Genomic DNA, 23,854 nt, shown 5'->3' with positions numbered 1-23,854 from the left:
TTACTGGAACTGCAGCAAACAACACTGCACTCAGCAACTGGATGAGATCAAAAAAGAACTGAATGCAGAACTCATGAACATTGATCATGGTCTTTGGTGTCAAAGCCTCTCTTTGCCTGTGTGGATGCTCGACTGAGACATATCAAAGCAACCAGAAACGCTTTGGAGGAATTGCCTCCTTACGTAACTAGTTTAATCTAAGATCGTGTATTAATCGTTGATGAATGATCAATAACCCTAAACCTTTTCGATGTTTGGAATTAGAAAACCAATTGATTTCCCTTTCAGACTACACTTCCCAGAATGCCACCAGCGGACGCAGCGAAAAGCATTGTACGTATTACGTCGTCGCTGCTCTTGTTTTGGCAGTTTGTTTCGATATTCACGGATTGTCTGCCCACCAAGAAGGCTTTTCGGAGTGGTTAATCAGCGCGAAACTTCGGTATTGTACATTCCTGCTTGTCTATTTTTCAGGCACAGTCATTAGACATGTTTCGTTGGATGCAGCGTTGAGGACACATATCCTGATTGAAGTGAGCTAACTACTAGTTTCTCTGCTGGCTAGCTAGCCAGCCAAGCTAATTAATTGTAGCTTAGCTTGGAGCAGTGGTTTGTTCAGAGTGTAAGCGGAAATGGTCACTTGGTGCTCTGACATGTTTTATTTCACTCCACGGTGCCTTAAACTTCGAGCTAATATTCCAGCGTTCAAGCTACAGAGAAGACAACAAATGTGAGACATATCCATATAGCTACACAACATTACCAGCCTCTCGGACTGCTAGCGTCCGACGGTAGGAAATGACAGATTTGTTTTGATTTAACTCCTACTTTAAGTTGATCCCAGGACAACAGGGGCTGGGTTAGGCGGTAAACAGGAAGAAAAGCTAGTAAAGAGAATGATATCAATAATGTATGTACGATTGGGTTGGCCAACGAAGTACTAATCAACTTTAGCAAGCTAAGCTCTTTCCCAGTGACTGTAGGGACTGTAGGGAATCATTGATTCTAAGAGCGTTGTATTTTAAGAGTGCGTAGCACGCAGCATGTCCCCTCTGTCCTACTGATCTTATCCACATCTTTATTGTGTGAGGCTAAAAAATCACATTGCGTCTGTGTATTGTTTCGCTTTCAGATCTAAGTTTAGATATTGACATGCACTGGCCACTTCTTTAGGTATTATCTGTACCATAGGACACCGCATCAACTTCCATTCATTTAGACAGCCTACACAAATCATTATTCCTAACCTTAACCATAATCAGTTAATGCCTAAGCCTAACCTAGCGACAGTTCAAATCCTCAGAAAGTAGGTTCTGCCTCATTAGGACCAGATTTGGTCTCCATGAGGAAGACTGGTCCTGCCAAGGTCAGTGTTTATGCCAGAAAAGTTCCTAAAGAGGTGACTAATACAAAGACGCATACGCACACACATACCCACACCTGCATGGTGCACATCCTAAATCATACTAACAGCTTTACATGACCACCTTGAAGAGATGAACACATTTGTGTTTGTGATGTAGATGGTACTGATGGAGCAGTGACTGTGTCTGGGCGGTTTTAGGGAGCTGGTAAGTGTAATTTCACAATGGCAGATGGAGGCAGCGATGATGATGTGATTCACCTGGCAAGTTTCAACGTCCACCGCAGCCAAGGTGAGACACATCTTCATTTCCTCACTGACACACATGCTATCAGTGTAAGACTGAATCATCTTTTAATCTTGCATCAAACCAGACATGATGACACCTCGGATTATTCAGATAAGGACAGTATCTGACTTGGGCACAACATAATTAAAAATTTTATTGCATGCCAGGCATCATTGAATGGGAAGGAAATCACATTTGAAAACTAGTACATGGATTAATTAAAAAAAAAAAATAATAATAATAATTTCTCTTGCAGTTCAAATTTCTGTGTAAATGTGCAAATTGATTTGAGCATATATATATGTCTATATATATATATATATATACACACACACACACACATACAGTAGGTTCAAAACGATAATCCCGTTTAATATAAAATGCATCATTTGTGTTAATATAGCAATTTGAAAAGTGTTGTAAAAGTAGGAGTACACCATCAGCGCTATGTGGGTGTTTTAATTACACAATCTTGCACATACAAATTTAGAGTTATTTTTCTACTTTGTTTGGTTTCTCTTTGCTGGTTTGTGCCAATGGAATCATTCATCTAATAATCTAATATAATCCATATTAAGTATTAACAAAATAAAGAGCTCACTGACATTGTCAAACAAGTCCAACAAACATCACATTCTTAAAATACTTAGATTTTATCTGTCCTCATGTAGTCTAATGAAAATGCTGACGTTTACTTGCACATGTCTTTGGAGGCTCCCGTGCCCATAAGAGGGAGCTCATCACCATTTCAGATGACTCAGATGAGGAGCCTGTGACTCTGGTACCTGGTAGTCCTGTTTTAGTCCCAGATGATGCCGATGATGACATCAGCATACTGGAGGTAAATTTTGAGCAGTGTTCTTGTAGGCACTCCTTATTTAGATTAGACATGTGTGAAAGTATAGTCAGAATTTACTGTCAGTAATATGGGCTGCATCTGTGTTCATTCATCTGTCACCTTTGCCTCCTGTGTTTTCCTGCAGCCACTAACACCCTCACGAAGACATGTGATTCGTCCAGCAGCCAAATGGAGTGGGGTATCTCCCAACTTGATTCAAGTTGTAGGTCATACTAATGCACCTCCTGCAGTTTCCATAGGAGGTCCCAGCTCTGCTCCCTCGACCTCCAGAGATGCCAGTACCAGCTGTGCTGTAGTTAGACCAGCCATACAAACACAGACAACAGTGCCGTCTGGCACTTCTGGAGACACAAAACCACAACCGGGTTCCTCTTCTTTCACACTGACTCAGTCAAAGCTTAACACAAAATCACAGCAAAAGGACGGTACGTCAACACATACAAGTATGGAGCCCCATGCAGTTTCTTCTGTCCAGAACCCATCTACCTCCACAATTGCCAAGGCTGTTGAGATCTCATCCAGAGCACCTATACGAATACTTAATCAACCTCAGCCTAGCACATCTGGACTCGCACATCCAAGAGCTGACTCTTCAGCCAATGTACCGGAAGAGATGCAGGCAAGTACCTCTGCCAGTACCTCCTGTGCGGTTGCAGTAAGTGCATCAACGTCCTCCATAAAGACAGAAAAACTGGCAAGTACAAGCACTCTTTCACAAGGAAATCCTCAGGCTAGCACTTCATCTGCACAGTCACAGTCTCACACGCGGATGCAGCCTGAGCCTGGTACATCAACACAACTCCAGTCCAGTGGGACTACAACCCTACAGCCCCACCTCATTCAGGTGAAAGAGGTTAAGCTAGTTGTTTTTCCCCAACAGCCGAGAACTCTAATAACCCAGCCCCAGCTGCAGCTCAGGACCCAGAACCTGGTGCAGTCTGTTTCACTCAATCGCATGCAGGGCAATCTCATTCAGATTGAGCCAAAACCTCTGGCCCAGGCACCTGCCCAGCCTCCAGTCCGGGCAACACAACCCCCTCAGGTGATATCGGTGATTCCCCCCACAGTGCTAATAGCTGCAGCCCCACAGAGACTAGGACCTCCAGAGGCTGGTCACCGGATCATTCTGGGGAGTCAGGCACCTGGGGAGGCTCCACCACAACCTGGTGTCTCTGGTGTTGGACCGTCAGTACACAGAATCAACATCAGGGTTCCTCATGTGAACACTAACCCTGCTGTTCCTCCAGCTCCCGCAGCTTCAGTTCATCACAACGGAGGAGAGGCTCGTCTAGTTACGGCACCAAATCCAGAAAGGGTCAATCCACTCCCTGGTGTGGTTGCAGTCCCTCGTGCACCAGAGGACATTCCCCAAATAGAGGATGCAAGGCCTGGTCCCTCTGCACCACGAGAAGTCCCTCAGCAGGATCCCCACATCAGAGGCCTCATCACTGTCGTTGTAAGTACTATATACACAGCACGTACTGGACTGTAGACTCACACATGCATTACAGCCCAACAGAAAGCCTCACATAAGTTGGTTAATTTCTATTTAAATAACTGCAATATGATAATGTGATTGTCATTCTCACCTTTGTTGTCATAACCATCTCTAACTTTCTTCCTCTCTTTGTGATTTGTCCACAGCTGGATCTATTGCCAGATGTCCAGGAAGCTTATGTAGCAGAACTGATCCAAAAGAATAATGTGAAAGACGTGAATGTGTAAGACGCACCTGTTCCTATAATCTATAAGCTTCGATTAGTGATTAACAGTGCTCTGGATATTAAACCAGTACATGTTAAGTTATCAAGGTTTTGTGAAGTGAAGATCATTGCCATTATATAGCAACACAAATACTATTCACTGGTCAAATGTACTGTTCAATCCACTGGGGTTTTACATCAATACAGGTCTTTGTTAGATTTGATGTGACTGATATTTCAGTGTGGTTCAGTTCTTGTCATGGAGAAAATATTTTTTTTTGGCTTATTAAATTTGTATGTTTCAGTAGAACTCAGTAGTAGTAATGTGCGTTTTGGATTTTCCTGTGAGTGGTTTAAATAAATTTTTGGCCTTTGCTCAGTTAAATATGTCGGCTTGTGCTCTGGGTATCTGTTGTGGGTATTTATCACAACTTTATTGACCTACGTTTGACCTACTTGTTGACCTGTATCTCCTCTCTGCTGTGTCTCCAGTATCTGTAACCTGCTGTTGGAAAACCCTGAATATCCAAGAAGGGAGACTGCAGCAGCCACTGCAGCTCCAACCAGCATCCTGCTGGAGTCAGGAGACACCCAGACAGAGGTGACTTTGTCTGTTAGTTCCACAACAGTATTGTTCAGCACAACTCAACGTCTTACATCCTTCACCACATGACAATTACAAAACAATTAATGCAGAAGCATGTTCGTATGTGTTTTTGGTCTCCGTCTTTTCAGGTTACTGAAGACCTGTTTGACTATGCCAAGCTGGGTACGGTGGGACCCGAGGCTGTGATGCAAGCCGCTGACTTGCTCATGGCAGATTTCAGGATGCTCAGCTGTCAGGACATCAAATGGGCCCTCAATGCTCTGAAGGGACACTATGCAATCACACGCAAGGTAAGACCTGTAGTCTCGTAGTGTTCTTTAAGTCTTATTTCTGCTTTCTTGCCTTCTTATTCAACTGCCTCTTTAACACTGTCACTGTCTTTATCTCCGGTGCTGCCAGGCCTTATGTGAAGCTTTGAAGAAGTTGCATGATTCAGGTGACCCCTCAGGAAGGAGACGACGAAGCAGAGCGTCATCTGAGCGCTGCTACATTGACTTCCATTTTGAGCATGGTGAGCAATGTACATTAAAAGTTGGTAGTTAAAAGTATATTCACACATATATGAATGCACTTTTACATTGCAGGGGTTCTTCGACTGAACTCCACTTTTTGTGTCTTTACTACATAGCTACAGCTAATGTTTATGAGATTAAAGATGTTCAGTTGAAGAATAATTAAAAGGAAAAATAAAAAGTATACCACATTGTTATTAAACTATTTTTCATTATTAATGGGGATGGTGATCGGTATTGGTCTGATGCTGGTCAAAGTCACTGGATCAGATAGATTAATATGTAAAATTTGATACAAATCCTATATATAGTGCATCCTTCACTATGCACAGACTGTAAACATGTAAATAAAAATCAGTAAAAGCATTTTAGCTGAGTGATGTTTAGGCTTTTTGGGAGAACATTATTTGTTCCACAGTTAAAGAACTGTGTCTTTGAAATGACCCAGAAGAAATATCCAGCTTCATAGGTCACAAATTGTCTAAAATGACTGTATTGAAATAATGTCGGTATTGGTAGATACTCCAGTTTGTGATATTGGTACTGGACACAAAAAAACCCAAAAAAGTGGTTTCCCTACTTATTAACCTCTGTATTGTTTGTGATTCATTCAGTAAAAGCAAGAAAATGCATAAAGTGGTGTCAGAGTCATTTTTGTAGAAGCAGTCACAGTTAAGTCCCCGCACCTCTGTCTGTGACTGGATGTAACCCAGCTCTTAACTCACTCCTCCCCCTCTCCGTCCACAGGGTCAGTGAAGTTTGAAAAGAGGATGTATTTCCTGGAGAATGACCGTCGCTACTGCAGAACATACAGCAATCTAGAAGCTTCTGTGCAGAAGGAGCTGACGTTCTATCAGCAGAAAGCTAAGGAATGGGCAGAGGTACATTAAACCCTCACACATGCATGACATGCTTTCTTTCCATTAGAATAATGCTTTCGATAATAATTATTATTGTTTTACCTGTACAGCAAACTTTGCCAGGTGGCTTGACCTGGTGGACTCATGCTTGAATGATAGTTTGACAAACAAATAAAATATAAATTTGAACAAACGGTACTAAACTACACAGTATATGATATATGATTCTAAAACTAAACACCACAAGACCATGTATTATCTCCTTTTAGGGAAATTAGCTCAGTGGTGCTGCACACATCACACTCGAACAATATAAGCTTCATATATCACCGTTGATAAATAGATAATTAAACTAAGGTAAAATGAGAAAAAACACATCGCTCCCCTGCCAAATAACTAAACATATTGTAATGTGATCCTGTATACTAGTGTGTTGTGTGTGCAGTAGGAATGTTTGTGCAATACAGCAAAAAAGGGTAATGTGTTGTCATGTAATAATATACAGCATATTGCAAACACAGCACATTGCAAGCAAATTGTTCATGTTGTATACAACATACATAGAATTCTACACGTGAAACCATGTTCTGAATACAAAATCCTCTTCAAACATTTCCATCAATAAGCAGAACTGCTTGCTTTGGTTTATTCATTGAGGAAAGTGGCCGGAGTGAGCTGCCAGTAATTTCAGATTCACTTGAACTGTTTTCATTGTTAGCAACCTACAAAGAAAAACATGATTTAAAAATGATGAAGTAAAAGCTTAACTGAGCCCAATTTAATATTTTACAATTATCATGTTGCCATTTGAAGTTAGAAATGATATGGTCAAAAAAAGCTTGTGATGTGGCTGTTTTAGTAATATGCTTAAGGAGATATATCAGTGTTAGTGCTCTTTGTACAAAGAAAAGGCTGTTTTCAGATGAATCTTTAAGTCTTAGATCACTTAACTGTAAACATCTGTTTTTGTCTGAATGATCCCTCAGTCAAATATTCCCCCTGCCAGAAGAGATGATTGTATGACAGACTTTTATCTGCTTCTCTCTCTCTCTCTCTTTCTCTCTCTCTCTCTTTCTCTCTTTCTCTCCCTCTCCAGCACGAGGACTTCCTCTTGGCTCTGCAGGTCAATGAAGACGAATATAAGAAAGTAAGAAACACACTCAAGCTGATAAAACCTTGCCTTTTTAAATTTGGTCCAGTTCACTTGAGAATAAAAATGTCTGAATGTATAATGCTACATTAAAATGTGACGATGTCTTCAGGACGGCCAGCTGATTGAATGTGGCTGCTGCTACGGGGAGTTTGCCTTTGAGAAGATGACACAATGTTCAGACGGTCACCTGTTCTGTAAAGAGTGCCTGGTGAAATACGCTCAGGAGGCAGTGTTTGGCTCCGGAAAGGTAAGCGTGCACGCGCACACACATACACATACACGCTCGCACACTGTCCCTCACAATATGTGGGTCAGTGTGACCTGCTAAACATTTCTGTATTTCTATATCAACCAACATTCACCCGCTTGCTGTTGGTTGCAGTCATTTTTACCCATATTTCCAACAAGGACCATTCATGTTAAACTCCCATTTTACAGATAATATTTTTATGTGAATGAATATTACATTGTCATAACAATAATAATAATAATTTATTAAATGTGTTTTACTACCTTGAAAACTTCATTGATCTCACTGGGGAAATTCACTTGTAATACACTTCGCAATGTAAAATATACACATGTACAATTAGAAATACACTGGTAAATACTATAAACAATGGGAAGGTACAAATATGCAGAACATGTTTATAAATTATCAAAAGAAGTTGAACCTTTTTCTTGTTTTTTTGTTTTCCTTTTATTTACTTATACAACAATGCTCAGCCCTAATGTTAACGTGTGTGTTGTCATTGCAGTCGGAGCTGAGCTGCATGGAGGGCGGCTGCCCGTGCTCATATCCAGTGTGTGAGCTGGAGAAGGTCCTACCAGAGAATATACTGTGTAAATATTATGAGAGGCAGGCAGAGGAGGCAGTCGCTGCCACCTGTGCTGATGAATTAGTGCGGTAAGTGTGAGTGTGTGTGTTGGCATAGACAGCTTGCCTTTATCTTCTTACAGCACTGTTTACATGTGATTCAGCTTTATTAAATATTTTGCTGCATCATTCAGACTTATCACTCTCTCTTTTTTGTGTGCGTGCGTGTGTTTATGTGTAGTTGATTTATTCTCACTTTCATGGTTTAACCCTTCCTCCTCTCTGGTCTTTGCAGTTGTCCGTTTTGTAACTTCCCAGCCCTGTTGGACAAAGGCATGTCTCTGTTCAGCTGTCCCAATCCTCGATGCCGAAAGGTTAGTCTAACTCTGGTTTCATCTGATGTAATCACATGTGGCAGCTTGTCAGGGTTAAATTATACCTCACAAAAGGAGATTGGGCCAGGATTTTAATTGAAGTGTTATTTATTCAGTCAAAGCACAAAGCTGTGTGCAGCATAAATTCCCTCAGTGCTGTCAGAGGGGATTCAAATAAGTCAGAGATGATAGATTGAGTTGTTTTTTTGGTGATGAAAGGGTTCAGTCTTGCAAAGTTGCCACCTCTGTCTCGTCTGTTTATCTCTGGACCTCCTCCCTCTGTCTGAGGAATGCTGGGGGAGGCCATGCTTTGTTTCTGCCAAGGCTGTCACATGGATTCCAGTGCATAATCTCCATTTTTGAAGAAATTCACACACAATTACACACACACACAGGTTTGCCCAACGACTCTTCACAGGACATTGCACTGCACAGTCTTGCCGTGCAAAGTACACACAGGATGTCTTTCTTCCTCCTGATGTGTCTTTGTCACTTTTTTTGTGTGTCACTGTCCTGCCACAACACAGTCTCTTTGTAATAAACTTGTGTCTGTATACATTTTAATGTATGGCACCACATTTACACTAACATAGGTTTTTAACTGAGAGTTGTACATTACTCATTCTGGGCAGTCGCAGGCAGATAATTCCTAAATTAATTAATTAGCACGTCAATCAGCAAATAAATAGTTTCTGCCATGGAAGCACTGAAAACACCTGTAGAATCTGGAGAAACGACCACAGAACCTTTGTTTCAGCCAAAGCAGTCAGGGACTAGATTTGGTTTCTAAACCAAAGTTCCAGTTGTGATAACAAAACAGTTGTTGACAATAGTTTGGAAAGTGCAGGAACACGGTGTGTAGGGCTGACTTTTATTTACTGATCAAATGCAGACTACCTTGACCTCAAGAGATGTATTCACCACATCATTCCTGAAATGAGAAAGCACTGGGAACAACTTGTAAATAGCAGCTTTCCAACGCCACATCCGATCAGCTGGTTTACTTGTTCAGTGTATTTTTAAGGTTATTGGTATGGCATGCTACGTTAAAAGAGATCCCCTGCTGTTGATGTTGTATTAATAGTAATTTGATGACTGACTGTGCCTGTGTGTTTCTTTGTTAAACCCTGTTGTCTCAGTAATATCAGTCATAGTTTGAAGAATCTGAGCTTACGTGTGTAGAAACTCTACTGCAAACTGTGCTTCTTCATTTTGTGTCTTGCAGTTGTGTCCTTTTACCTGTAGGTGGAGCCAGAGGTTCATAGTGGCTGAGTTCCAGTGTAATTGTACATCTGAACTTCATTACATCTTCCCACACACCCAGAGATTTAAAAAAAAAAACTAGCTGAAAATATGTTTTTCTGTTCTACATATTAGTTGAATATTATTCATCTGCTGAACAGTAACCAACTGCTGCAAATGTACGTCAACGTCCAGAAGCCGATATTTTTGGCCTTTTTTTTAAAGGACATCTTAAAAGGAGATCTTAAGAGAAGAGTGGTTGTGCTCTTTGTTAGTCGACTGCAAAACAGGGCTACTAAAAGTTGCTTCCTTTTTTTATTGTGTGTCAGAGACAGGATGTCAGTCTGTGTTATGTCTGGATAGTCTGTGGTGAATCCTCTTTTGCAAACCTACATATTCGAAATGTACATATCGGTCTGACAAACGTTAATGTTTGTTGTTGGTTTTTTGTTTTCTTTTGTTCAGTTTTTTTTATTTTTATTATTTTTTTTTATTCAGTTATTCCCATCACCATAGACATAGTTGAGGACAGATGCTGAACAGTTGTCAGCCTCTGTTCCCGCTCAGTCTATCATCAGGGAGGGGCTTGATTATGTAACTGACACACTTCTGTGAGCCCACCCGCTGTCTTCCACACTGCTGCCTCATTGGCTGCTCGCGCTTTCCTCTCCATCCGTACTGGTCGCTTAGTGGTTGGACACACTTCCTCCTCCATTTCAAAGGTGGTTTGAATCCAATTTGACCCAAATTCCCCTCCCTTTCTTTTTGCTCCCCCTGCTCCTCTTCCCTCGCTCCATCTGACCTACACACACATGCACACACACTCATGCAGTTGCACACAAACGGATGCTAATGTATTCCACATGTGGTTATGAGGACATTTGGACAGCCTTGTTTCTGCCTGGGTATGATTACTTCATGAAATCGGAGGAATGTAATATGTAGGCCATGGGAAGGCCGTTCTTGTTTGCACTGAATCTGTGCAACAGTGTGTATGTGCATCTCCTAAGTGTTGTGCTGCTCCAGTTGTTTAGTGTGCATTATTACATCTGCTGCAGGTTCCCCACAGAAGCATCATCTATCATAACGTCACGTCAGACATACAGTACACCTCCTCTCTTCCATCCTTCCCTGTGATATACTCTCAGATTAGACTGCAGTAAAAGCCACAAGTCTATCCACAAAACACAGACACAATGCAAGCCCCCAAACACACACACACACACACCCGACCCCACCCCATCAGAAGCCACCGGCAGCCTGCACTACCTTATAAGGACTGCTGCAGCCTGTAGTACAGAGGAAGAGGTAGAAAAAGAGAAGAAACCAGAGTAGCAGAGGTGAGGTACGGCTGAAGAATGAAGAACAATATATTGGGTGAAAGGCAGGTTCCAATGAGTCCACTGAATGGGGATGAAGTTTGGGAAGTGTGGGAAGAAACTGTAGTGCTTGGAGAAATCCCACACATGCACAGGGAGAACATGCAAACTCCATGTAGAAAGGCCCTTGTTCCGACTTGGTCATGAACTGGAAAGCTAACCACTGTTCAGCCCAATGTGGACTCCACATTGCTGTAGGTTATATGTGAACTGAAGTGTCTTTGTCATTGTCACATTTATTGACACTTACATGAGACACAATGTGGCAGGAATGACACGTCCTGTACAAGAGTTGACTCTGACGCCACCGGCTGTATTTACACACACACACACAGGCTTGTGCAGCTATTCTCCTTAGGACCCTGCATTGATTTCCATTCATTTCAACAGCTGAAACAAAGCATTATCCCGAACCTTAAACAGTTTATTACTTACTCTTAAGGTCTTGAAGCGGTAACGCATACAAGCGTATGCACAGCATCACTCTTTCTCATGTCATTCCTTTTCTGTAGAATACCACTAGGGGTCGATCTTTCACCACTCTGCCTCCAGCCCTCCTCCCCCTTCTCATGGTTTTGCCTCATCTGTCTTTGTGTGTGATGTGGCTTTTTCTGACATTTGTGTCTGATTCTGCACCTCTCTTCCCCTAAAGACGCCCATTTAAGTGAACCCATACACCAGAGAACCTTCTCCTACTGTACTCGCACACTACTGTGCCTCATGCTCATGTTTCATGCATGTCTCTGGTTAGGGACTCACTTTTAAGTCCAAAACATCTTAAAAATGATAAAACTGTTTAGTCTAGGTTTCATCTATATTGTGGTAGATGTGGTTCCCCTCTCCCTCAAATCTGCTGATCTGTGGAGCCACAGTTTCTCCACTAACATAGTTGTGTACTCCTGGGTTTTTGTGATCCAAACTGCTCCAAAATGCCAATGAAATCTTCTGCTCCTTTGCATCAGTTCCCCGCCCTCTGGCTGACCTTGTTCACATGCAGCTGTCTTAGCGAACACTGTGTGAGCGACAAGCCTGTGTTAGTAAAAACACATAAAGGATAAAGGAGACGGGGTGTGTTTGTGTCCAAGGTTAGGCGTCAGACTGGAGAATTGCTGTGAAGATATGGATGATTCTTTGCTGCATCAGCTGTCATATGCCTGCTCTTCAATAATACATGAGGGGTTCAAATATTTATCGTGACATCACTTAGCCAAGGGTTAGAAAGTGAGGCATCCCAGAGCTGTGTGTGAGTGTGTATATGCACACGTGTGTACAGCACTGATGGTACTGCACATCTTAGCGTTGACATGACGGCGGAGATTGGAGAGGACAGAGTTGCTGTTTCTAGGCAACCGAGCAGTCCGTGTCGAGCAAATCGTACTCTCACTGCAGTCGCACACTCACATTTGCAGGGAGAGAGAGAGAGCGAGAGAGCGAGCCACACCTAGTTGTGTCTGTGCAAGTCCAACTCCCTGCAGCGGCAGCACCAGCAGCATATAGAGCAGCAGGCACTGTCTGAGTGCAGCGCTGCTCTGATTCAGCAAAAACAGGGACGTGGATGGAAATATGGCAGATTGTTGTCATATTTCATGTGTGTGCCTGTGCGTGTGCTTTTCCATGTCATACATTATTGAGCAGACATACATTTTCAAATTGATGCTTCAGTAAAAGTCTCACTAAAACTGGAATTAATTGGTGTATTATACAACCAGTTCATATAGTATGAAGACTTAGTAAATGAATGTTTTGCTTTGTCATTGTTTATTTTTACAGTTTTGCCCCTCTCATCGATCTGTTCTTTTTTTCTAAAGGAGAGCTGCAGGAAGTGCCACGTCCAGTGGAAGCAGCATGTGGGTAAGACGTGTGAGCAGGTGCTCGAGAGGGATGAAATCCGCATGAGGGTGCTCTTGTAAGTACATCACACTGGACTCCTTTACTAACATGTTACCACTTAGCCATAAATACCCATTTGCTCTTATATATGAAAACATTAAATATGTTAAATGTAACTTAATTTGAGCTGTCATGTTCTGATTGAAAACTTTCCCTTTATGGTATCAAAACACGACAAATAGATCTCTTCCATCCATCTGTTTGTTTTCACACTCATGTCAAAATACTTAACATGACAAAACATTGAAACAGTAAAAACATTGTAAGATGTAGGCAAACATAACAGAAATATTTGTAGCACCAAAGATGACGGTACACATTCTGGTATCCCCACCCCCACATAAACTGGCCGCCTACTTCATAAAGGTCAAATTGGAGATGTATCAAGGCATTTATGTTGTTGCACCAATGCACGGCCTTGTGCATAGGAGCCTGCTCTTGTTCACTCAAAAGAATTTGCCCGGGCCATTGCCAAGACGGCTGCCGAGTGCCAAGACTTAAACTGACCTGTTTTGTACCCATCCTGATTTTGGCCCTTCAGGGATATTTTTGTCCCTGCCTCTCATAACTGTCCATCCTGACTCCTCTCTGAGAGAGCGTGCTGGGTAAACAGCTCAGTTACCGGACAACCCTCCAGGAAGTGGATTGGCCGGCTGCTTCCTGTAGCCCAGCAGGCCCACCGGCAGCACTTCCTGTTATGAGCCGTCCACAGATCTTCTCATTTCCTGGTGCTGAAGGAGACAGGAAGTGGTCTGGTGGACACATTAACAGATCAGAGTCTGAGCAGGACTGTGCTGATGATTATAACAGGACAAGACAAAAAAGAATCACTATGGCAACATTAGTCCGGTCCTCGCCGTATGCACAGCTTACGTGCTCTCGTGTATATGGAGATCACACAGAGCATTATATTCTTAAACAGCTCTGCTTTGATTTAACAGATTTTTATGTCAAATGTTTAACCCTATTTATCACCAACAAACCCAGAATGATGAACACCTGTGTATAACAAGTGTGTTGGTCTGTATCCTGATTAACTTTCTAGTTATATTTTGGATTAAGTTTTATCATTTTAAATCATGTATTCTCTCTAACATTTTCAACCCATGACACCCCATTTTGATATGATTTATGGTCGTTCGGGTTCTCTCAGCTCAGTCTGCACTGGGCTCTGCCATTGTTATGCTCTTTACTTAGCCATGCCAGCCTCATCAGCTCATACGTATCTGACTGTCATTGATGGTAACAGCCATGGGAAGGTATTCAGTTTGATGTTGCTTGTAGCATCAGCTGATGAACATATGTAACTTGGAAAAAGTATTTGGCCTTTGATATGAAACCATGGAAACTAGGTTTTCTAACTGTTGTGCATAATTTTTAACCATAAAAAAACATGTTGCAATCAAACCATTGTCAAAAAAGTGTACAGGCTGACTCTCTTTCTGAGTATAGCAGTATTTAGGTCTTGTGTCACACAATGACATTCCCAGCCTGCAGACAGGAAGTTGGCTTAAGCCAAGGCAGGCGGAGGCAACAGCAACATTAAGGTACTAGTAAAGTCAGACGGCTGCAAACGGGTTGGAGTATGACTGAAAACACAAAGAAGTGCACGAGAATTGTCATTCTACTGTTCAATAAGCTCTGTTGTTGAGCAGTTTAATAGGATAAATGCCTCTGTGTACATACAGAGGCATTTGACTTGTAACCATAGAGTTGCAACGCCCCTTTGCCCATTATTAGACAAGGAAACAGCATATAAATGATATTACATTGTTTCTGTTCATGAAAACAGGCAGAATAATAACAACAAAAATCATCAAACGTTACACACTGCAGCTTTAAAATACGCAACAAACTCTGTCCTTAAGACACACTGGAGGAGGCAAGTTCATCTGACAGTAGCACAGTTTTAGACATATGTTTTTAACACTTTTAACATTAACACTGTTGTGTCTGTCTTTATTTCCTGTCCTCAGGCCTTGTTGAATTCCTCATACCCTGCCACTCACCTGTCGTAACAATCCACTCACATTTTAAAATGGTAACTCTGTCTTTCTCCGTCCGTCTCTGCAGTGAGGAGCGTATGACAGCAGCTCGCGTGAGGAAGTGTGTCAAGTGTGGGACGGGCCTGGTCAAGTCGGAGGGCTGCAACCGGATGTCGTGTCGATGCGGTAGCTTCATGTGCTACCTCTGCCGAGAACCCATCACTGGCTACAACCACTTCTGCCAGCACGCCCGCTCTCCTGGAGCTCCCTGCCGCCACTGCCGCAAATGTTCCCTCTGGACTGACCCCACGGTAATTATACAGACATGTTCTGTGCCTGGTTTTGTGTAACTGGTTACATGAAGGCAGAGGGCTAATGTTTGCTTAAAATCTTTACTTTTCATTCGTTCCAGTAATGGGAGACGTGCATGTCGTCTTATTTAGTTATTGTTGCATGGTTTTCTACAGACACTTTTACACTAATAAGATGCTCACTAACTCACTTTGATCATGAGCATCTGAGTTGGCAGCAGCTTATCTCTGACCTGGGCTAGATCACTGCAAACCAACAGCAACAATTAGTCCCCTGAGAAGTTAATGAGCTGGAGCTGCTCCAGTCGCTCTCCAGAGGCACAAGCCTCAGCCATAAGCTGGCCCTGAAAGCTTTGCCAAGAAATGGATAAAATACTGTGTCTAATGGAGGCTGGAGGAAAATGAAAGGTTTTCCCTGTCCGATGTACTGGTGAAAGTAGTTTTTCCACAAGCCTTTGATTCACTTAATACCACAGTTCATTACCTCTGTCATTTGTGTCTAACCTAAGAAGTTATGAACGGAAATGATTAGGTTTTGGTTGTGATCCAGAGTTGAGTGTAATGACACAGAGAGTTTCTCACCCTCGGAGTGCTTTCTCGAGTTTTTGGTGTTGCATCTAACACAATATCAGCTGGACCACACTGGCTTCTCCCTCTGTGGTAGCTCGAATCAGGGGTTCAATAACTGTTCACAAGGCTGTGATGCTGATGGAAAACGCTTCTCTAGAGGACAAATAACAGGACTTTGTAATTCTGTATGTTAAGAAGTGACCAGAAGCGCCTAATAACAGAGGAAGTTCTGCTGTTGTGATGTGTGGTGTGTATATTATTTGGTAAAGATGTATCTTCACCCTCTGTGTGTTTGTGTTTCTGCAGCAAGATGACGAGAGAATCATTCAGGAGATCCAGAAGGAAGGAGAGGCGGAGCTGAATAAGAAATCTGCTGGTCAGTGAAGACACACCTCAAAGCTTCAGTCGGTCTTTGAAAAGTCAGACCAAACTTTTTTGAATGAATGTAGGAAAGCCTCAGATGTAGAAATCTGGACCTGCTTGAGGATCTTCCCATGTTTCATTAGAAGTGCATGTTAGTAGAAGTGTCTGTTTCCCAGTTATTTAGCCCACTTACATTATTTTAGACTGATTTTACTGAAGGACTGAGGTGAATTGTGTCCCTGGCAGTACAACAACATTCCTCCTCTCTGCTGCTTCCTCTTTGTCTTTTTTAGCCTTTCTTATTTCTTCTGACACGTTAGCTGTTCATAATCTAAACCAGCAGCAGTTTCAGTTCAGGGATGTTTTCCGTGTTTGGTTTGTCTCAGTTTGTTTGTGTTAAGTATGTTAAGCAGGTGATGGTGTGCAGGGGGAAGTCTTTCTCAACATCCTGTGGTTCATTCCCTTCCTTTTCGTTCTTCTTCTGTCAGATAATTCGGGGAAGAGGGTCGGTCCTCCCCCGGAGCCCATCACAAATTCAAAGAGGCCGCGTGTGGGTCCACCACCCGAAAACCCACCCAACCCGAACCCCGCGGCTCCTCCCCACCCTCAGGCGGTACAAGCGCCCCTGTTTGTCCCGCCGCGTGGTCGCTACCCTCCGGCTCCTCCCCCAGGCAGAATGTACCACCAGGTGATCGTACCCCGGCTTCCCCCAGCTCCCTACGTGCCCCCCCTGCATCACCTACCCCCACTGAACAATAACAACAACCACCACCATCACCACCACCACCACAACCCTCCTTTGAACCCTCATCACCACAACATGGATGTAATGGACCTGCCCATGCACTATGGACCGCCACACCGCTACTACAGACGCTTGTAACACACACACTCTCTGTGACGAGTGTGTGTTCATCCTGGTGAAGTGAGGTCATAGGTATATACACACACACACACACACACAGTTATACTTCTCATTTCAGAGGTGTTTTTTTGAGATCTGATGTTGTTTTCATCATCTTCCACGTGTGCTACCTTTTCCCTGTTTGTTCTTTTTTCACAGCTCATGCAGGTTTAACCTTTACTCTTTTTGGCCTCAGATAGTATAAAACACACAGAAGAAACAAATTGAAAAGTACATCTGTAGACCAACACACTCTGCTAAACTTCAATAATGTTGACAATCCCCACATCATATTTCCCCTCCGTTTCTGCTTAAATACTCGAGTTGAACTGATGAATCTTCTGTTTATACAGATATTTTTGAGTACATTAAAAAACTTGGTTAACATTCCTCTCTGTATCTCTTTGTGTTTTCTAATAAAGTTTTCTGTTCATTTTCTGAGATTCTGCCTCATGCAAGTAAAGATCTATTGTTTTTCATGTTGTTATAAGAACCTTTCTGTCTGTATTTCTTTCTTTCCAGTTGCCTCTCCCCCTCCTATGCTCTGTCATCTCTTGTAGAAAAAGAGGCTGACTCATGATAACTGAGCTCCTGGGCAGTGCACCAATCACATGAAGGAGCGGGTGCTCTCCACCAATCACAGCGCAGAGACAACAGAGCTTTGTAAGGTTACAAGTAGAGGGGACTTCTTTGTTAAGCCAAGTGTGCTGCTGTGAGTGTGACAAATCCTTTTGCTGCACTCAGACACACATTTGTGTCATCAACACACTCCTAGCCTCTTGTTTCTGCATGAATATGAGAGTAGTAGCACAGCAAACCCTTAGATTAGCACAGTTCTCCTCACGGTGTTAGTCATGGTTGATTTGAGATGGACTGTGTTTGTGTGAGCACCAACGTTACAAGTTTAATTAGATTCAGCATCTTTTTACACCAACAATGCTGCCATTTGCTGTATTTCACAAAGACACACGAGGCCCTGCAGCGGTTTCCGTTAATGGTCGCTGTGGTTTTTTTGGTACATCTGGGTCAATCCAGTTGTTGAGATATTTCACTCACAACCACAAATGTCAACCTCATGGTGTCATGGGATTATCAGAGTTATTTGGAGTTCATCCTCTGGGGACCATAAATGTTTGGACCAAATTCCACAGTTGTCCATTGTTTAGTTTGGACTAAAACGGTCTTGTGCTTCGAGCCGACACGGCTCACATGACAAAACACTTAAATTGTCCTACAGATGCTTAAAAATGTGGCGTTAAACTTTTAAATGGAACAAATATCTGTAAGTTTTTAATTGTAAAATGCTGATTATTGACCCCTGCACAGTTAACCTCTGACCCTCTCCTCGTGCCATGAAGAGAAGACTTGTTTATTTGTCATATGCAGGTAAACACACAGTCAAACACTTTATCTTTAGAAGAAATCCTCCTCTGCTGCTGTTGATGGAAACACTGGAGGCTCTGTCAGACGAGCGTGTACGTCATGGATTACACTTCTATAGTATTATAGAGTATAATCTGGAAATGACTCACTGAATTCAAGAAGAACAAAGGGCCAGGCTTAAATGATGTTTGATGAGACTCACTCACAGCCACTCTGAGGTGAATATCAACATCGATGTTGAGAGTGGTGGTTTATTTGGAGTTGAACCACATTAGAATATTAACATGTGACAAACAGTTTATGGTTTAACACTCACTGACCACTGGCAGGAGTAACAGCTCTTGTTTTAGGAGCTGGTCTTCTTCATGCTTACGTTTTTTTGTCTTTCTACTGTTTCAAACCAGTCTGGTCATTCTCCTTTTACCTGTGGTGTCAACAGGGCAGTACAATACTTAGACTGGAACCAACAGCCTTGCCACTTTAAGGGTCTCTTAAATTTTACATGCCTGGATGAGTGGCAGAATGTGGATAAGAGGGAAGGAATTGGACTTGTAACCATAGAGTTGCCAGTTCAAATTCTGGTGAGTGTTGAGGATCATGGCATCCAGTCCCACATTGCTCCCCTGGCGCAGTGCTGTGTGTTCACTACTGGTGTGTGTAATAAGGATGGGTTAAATGCAGAAGTCAAATTCATTATCCAATAATTGGTGTTAGGTATGTGTGTTTGTGCAGGTGTGCCTAATAAAGTGGCCTGTGAATGTAAGAACGTCAGTCCATCTTTGCAACTGTTCATGTTGTTGCTGTTTTGTCATTTTCCTGACTTTTTTCAGTGCCATCATCAGGTCAGTGTTCATTAGTTCATCGTTTACTTTGTAAATCATAAATCGTTTTTGAGTATAATTGCATTTTCATCTTTTTCCCAGAAACACACCTTCCTGTCTACTTATTTGTTTGTAAAATGTTTCTCTCAGGAATAAAAAGGATAGAATAACAATGTCCCTATAACTGGTCCCTCAATATTTTTGTTATTCTATTGTCTTTGACCCAGTAAGTAAGGGTTTGTGTTAGAAATGTGTCTCTGACCTCGTCTTATCTGCTGTCAGATAAATGTTGTACAATAACAGCGTCTGTGTTTCTATTCAAACCCCTGACAACAGGAGCGCTGCCCTTTCATGGAGTAGCCGGTGTGGACCTGATGCCGTGAATGGGTTTGTGATTAGACCGTGGTCGGAGCTGCGTCATGACAACATGAACTACACACAACCTTCATATCTGCTAAGACACCTGAGGTGAATGAATACTGGCTTTGCTGTGGCTTCCTGTCAGCGTGACCTCGTGTTCCTGTGTGACTGTACAACAACCTGTGGACAGCCTTCACCTCTAAAGGCACATTCTGTCCAAGTGTGTGTGTGTGTAGTAGGCTGCAAGGACACATCTTTATATAAACCAATCTTTGTGAGGACAATGTGGCTGGTCCTCACTACTTTGAAGGGCTTTCGATGGTTAAGACTTGGTTATTGTGTTTGTATTATGGTTAGACATTTAGTTGTGATAATATACAGGAGTAGGCAAAGCATCATATCTATGAGTGAATTAATGTGTGTGTTACTTCTTCAGGACCCTTTCTGGCAAAAACGCTGACCTTTTCAGGGCCAGCATTCCTTATGGAAACCTAAACCTGGTCCTAATGCGGCAGAAACTAATTTCTGAGGAGCTTGGTAAAGTTTAGGACTAGCATTGGACATTATCTGGTTAAGGTAAAGGATAATTCTCTCCCTCTCTCTCGCTCTGTGTGTGTGTACTTGTACTAGCTTTCTGAGGTCCAAAACACATACATCTTTATGGGGACATTTTGTCTGGGACCCACAAGGTTAAAGTTCTTTTTCAGAGATTAAGACCTAGTTTTAGGGTTAGGTTAAGGGTTAAGATAAGGCACTTAGTTGTGATGGTTAAGGTAAAATTAATACTTCCCCGATTTGCATTTAGCTTTGTATTACTAGAATAGGAGTAGTATTTTTGAAAAATGGTGCTTCCCAAACTCAGTTTCCCCTGAGTCGAGAAATATCTTAATTATCTTTTTTATTACGTGCTCACTAGTGACATTTGGTCCGAGGCTTGAAACTGCTACGCTAATTCCGCACTATTTAGACCCACTCGTAGGGTGACGGTACCTCATTCCCAGAATGTATCATCATGTGTCCGCCATCTTTGCTAACAGTTAAGCTAACAGGACCAAGTGTCTAGTGAAGTATTCATTTTGAGGTAAGGGGTTAAGGAATGCATTATGACTATGATGTGTCCTCACTACGCTATAAAAAACAGGTGTGTGTGTTGTGTGTCTGTGTGTCCTCAGGGACTGTCTGTGTCTGGCAGCATTTGCTCCCCAGACACTTCTCTCTGCTCTTCCTCCACCAGCGTTGTTTGTGTTTGTTATCATTTATGAATGTCCGTAATGAATGTGTGTATCATTATTAAGTGTGTGCTTTTAGCACTCAGTGCTTCAGCTGCTTGTTACATGTTTTAAATGACGTTTCAAACCTTGACGTTTTTATCATCTTGAATCTTTTGGACTTCTGTGACACGCTGCCTTTTGTTTTAGTTCCACTATAAGGTTGATATTTGTAGTTTTGAGATAAAGTAATCGTAGTGTGCTTATGTATAAGTAATAATAAATCAAGAGTACAGTTGGTTTACATTGAAATACATGTATGTGAGTGTAAACGTGGTGGAAAACCCTGAGCAGCACACCTGCTCATATACAGACAGACAGAGTGACAGACAACAGGTGTAGCTATAGGCCTGAGTATGTATGGATGTATATACACTGAACAAAAATATAAGACTCACAGGTGTCACAGATTTAGTCAGCATGCCAATTGCACGCTCCCTCAAAACTTGTGACATCTGTGGCGTTGTGCTGTGTGATGAAAGTGAACATTTCAGAGTGGCCAGTTTAAGGCACTGCTGTCTAATCAGCATCTTAATATACCACACCTGTGAGGTGGGATGGATTATCTCGGCAAACCAGAAGTGCTCAATAACACAGATTCAGACAGGTTTGTGAACAACATTTGAGAGAAATGGTGATTTTGTGTATATAGAAAATGTTTCAGGTTTGTCAGCCCATGGAAAATGGGAGCAAAAACAAAAGTGTGTTCATATTTTTTTTCAGTGTATGTATGGATGTGTGGACAGAGATATGGAGCCAAAACACTGGTGTGGAAGAAGATCCTTTTCATTTGGACTTTGAGAACAGCTCTCTTTTAAAAGGCAGCACAGTTGAGGTCCATGTGATGTCCTCAGGCAGTTTGTTAAAGGTCCAGTGTGTAGCATTTAGCAGGGTTTATGAATGAGTTGCTTTAGAAATGTCTTTTTTTCTATTTGTAAGACTTTCATAGTGAGGTTAAAGTTATTATATTTAATCTTACCGTTGTGTTGCTATATACATAAAGAACAGCTTCACAGAGCTGCTGACATGACTCCAGGCCCATTTTTAACATATATTAATGGCGATTCATGCACAAACATGTTATTATGGTGCTATTTATTGTCCAGTGTTGATGTAACGTCATGCCCAAACATTCTCTGTCTCCTACAGTATGGCTGATCCGTCAGAGTGAGTCGACTGCTTTCCATCCCTGCACAGACTCGTGTTTGCTTCATCACATCCCCTAAAGAGTTTACCGTGTGACCCAGTGACCCAGTGACTGGCTGCCTGGACATGTGAGAGATGGAAAAACACCGGTGGACGTAGATTTGAGGAGAGCTGATGGAAAGGCGGTCAGATGAAAGACACACACACACGATATATCTTCTGCAGAGCAGGAGCAGCTCAACATAGTTAGGCCCTCCACTGTTTCCTCAATCACGAGCCCTTTTCTGATCAAAGGCAGACGTCCCCCTCCTTCACCTCCTCCTCCCACTGCTGCTCCTGCTGCTTCCTAAGGATCATTACCCCCCCCAAACCACACACACATGAGCTTTGCACAAGCGTTTTGACATTCCTGGCCCTCGCGATGCTGCACACTCTCACTCGCCTCCTCACTCCTCACAGACCTCTCCCCATTTGTAGCAGCTGGAGTTTCCATAGTAACGAGGCACTAGGTCTGTGGGTGAAAATGGCAGCCATTTTGCACACAGGCTCTCCTCCCTCTTTTAACCCTGCCCTCCACTATACTTCCCCTCTCTCGCTCTCTGTTCGCTCATTTGTTCTGCCAAAAAAAAAAGGGATGGAAAAAAAAGACACTGGCTCTGTCTGCAGTCTGACATTTTTACCCATAAACCACTGGTCTCATTTCTGGGATCTGGGTCATATTTTGAGTGACTCATCTTTTTTCAGAAAAATCGTTCAGTAGAGAGGGAGGAGGAAAAAGCGAGGGAGGGGAGGGAAATGTGGATGTGGAACATGCTGAAAGTGTACGAGGGTAAAGAGGGATCGATGGGATAATATGGAGAAGGAGGGGGAGGGGGGGGCAATGAGGCAGCAGAGGGAAGGAGATTAGATAGAAGAGTGGTGTGTGTTTGTTTTGCCGTGTTGGGTGTTCCTCTGAGACCTGCAAGCCTGACGGGGAAGTGGATTAGAGACCTGCTCTGGAGGCTCCATCATTACATTACTGCCCTGAATCATGTTCATATGTGTGTGTGTGTGTGTGTGTGAATCTTTAGAGAGGAGGGGGGTTGCACTTTCTCTGCACTAGAATAAATGTTTGAATACAAAGGCTCCATTCATAAGACAGGAAAAGTGTGTGTATGTGTGTGTCTGTCTGTGTGTGTAAGTGGGACAGCACATGGAGCTGCTGTGGTCAGAAAACTGGCAGCAGATTAGGTTTGAAGCGCTGTGATTATGTGAGAAAATGAAGAGGACAAGGAAGCTGTGATTTCCACAGCGACGTGGGGTTAAAGGAACAGACACATACAAATATACAGAGGCTTTCAAGACCCTGACCCTTTGAATGTCGGCCTGTTCAAACTGAAGTTTGCTGAAGTACTCACAGAATGTTACTTTTCCATAGGAGATGAGGCGCCTGCTCTTTGTTTACCTGAAGCCAAGGATCCATTTTAGAGTTTAACAGGCTGAGCATCGATGAGAGGCAAAGTTGAGGAAATACACTTCATTATGTGTTTTAGCACATCAGAAAATTAAAGAAAAACCTCATGATTTGTATTAACATTGTGCATATAGGAGGAATGTGGAAAAAGATTAATGTATAGGAGGAAAACTGTGGCTCAAAGCTTGCACAAAACATCACATCTTTCAGCGATGAAAACAGGAAATAATGACAGAGACGCA

At 42.5% G+C, this 23,854-nt stretch overlaps 1 protein-coding gene across 2 annotated transcripts; it reads left to right on the top strand.

Annotated features, from left to right (window-relative positions):
• Positions 1-345: 345 nt before the first annotated feature.
• rnf216 (ring finger protein 216) lies at positions 346-17,624 on the top strand. Of its 2 annotated transcripts, none has more exons than XM_044014855.1 (17): positions 346-442; positions 1,524-1,655; positions 2,366-2,493; positions 2,636-3,967; positions 4,156-4,232; positions 4,707-4,815; positions 4,950-5,111; positions 5,221-5,332; positions 6,081-6,214; positions 7,290-7,340; positions 7,456-7,593; positions 8,105-8,253; positions 8,459-8,537; positions 12,967-13,064; positions 15,122-15,344; positions 16,221-16,290; positions 16,766-17,624. In XM_044014855.1, the coding sequence occupies exons 2-17, from the start codon at positions 1,589-1,591 to the stop codon at positions 17,158-17,160; spliced, it is 3,324 nt and encodes a 1,107-aa protein (XP_043870790.1). In that variant the 5' UTR covers positions 346-442; positions 1,524-1,588; the 3' UTR covers positions 17,161-17,624. The 2 variants fall into 2 exon arrangements, with proteins under 2 accessions (XP_043870790.1, XP_043870791.1); XM_044014856.1 differs by lacking the exon at positions 346-442 and adding an exon at positions 1,375-1,399.
• The last annotated feature ends 6,230 nt before the right edge of the window (positions 17,625-23,854 follow it).

Source organism: Solea senegalensis, unplaced genomic scaffold (genome assembly GCF_019176455.1).
Source record: "Solea senegalensis isolate Sse05_10M unplaced genomic scaffold, IFAPA_SoseM_1 scf7180000012513, whole genome shotgun sequence".
NCBI lineage: Eukaryota > Metazoa > Chordata > Actinopteri > Pleuronectiformes > Soleidae > Solea > Solea senegalensis.
The sequence above is the reverse complement of the archived record's forward strand: the minus strand, read 5'-3'. Positions and strand labels throughout refer to the sequence as shown.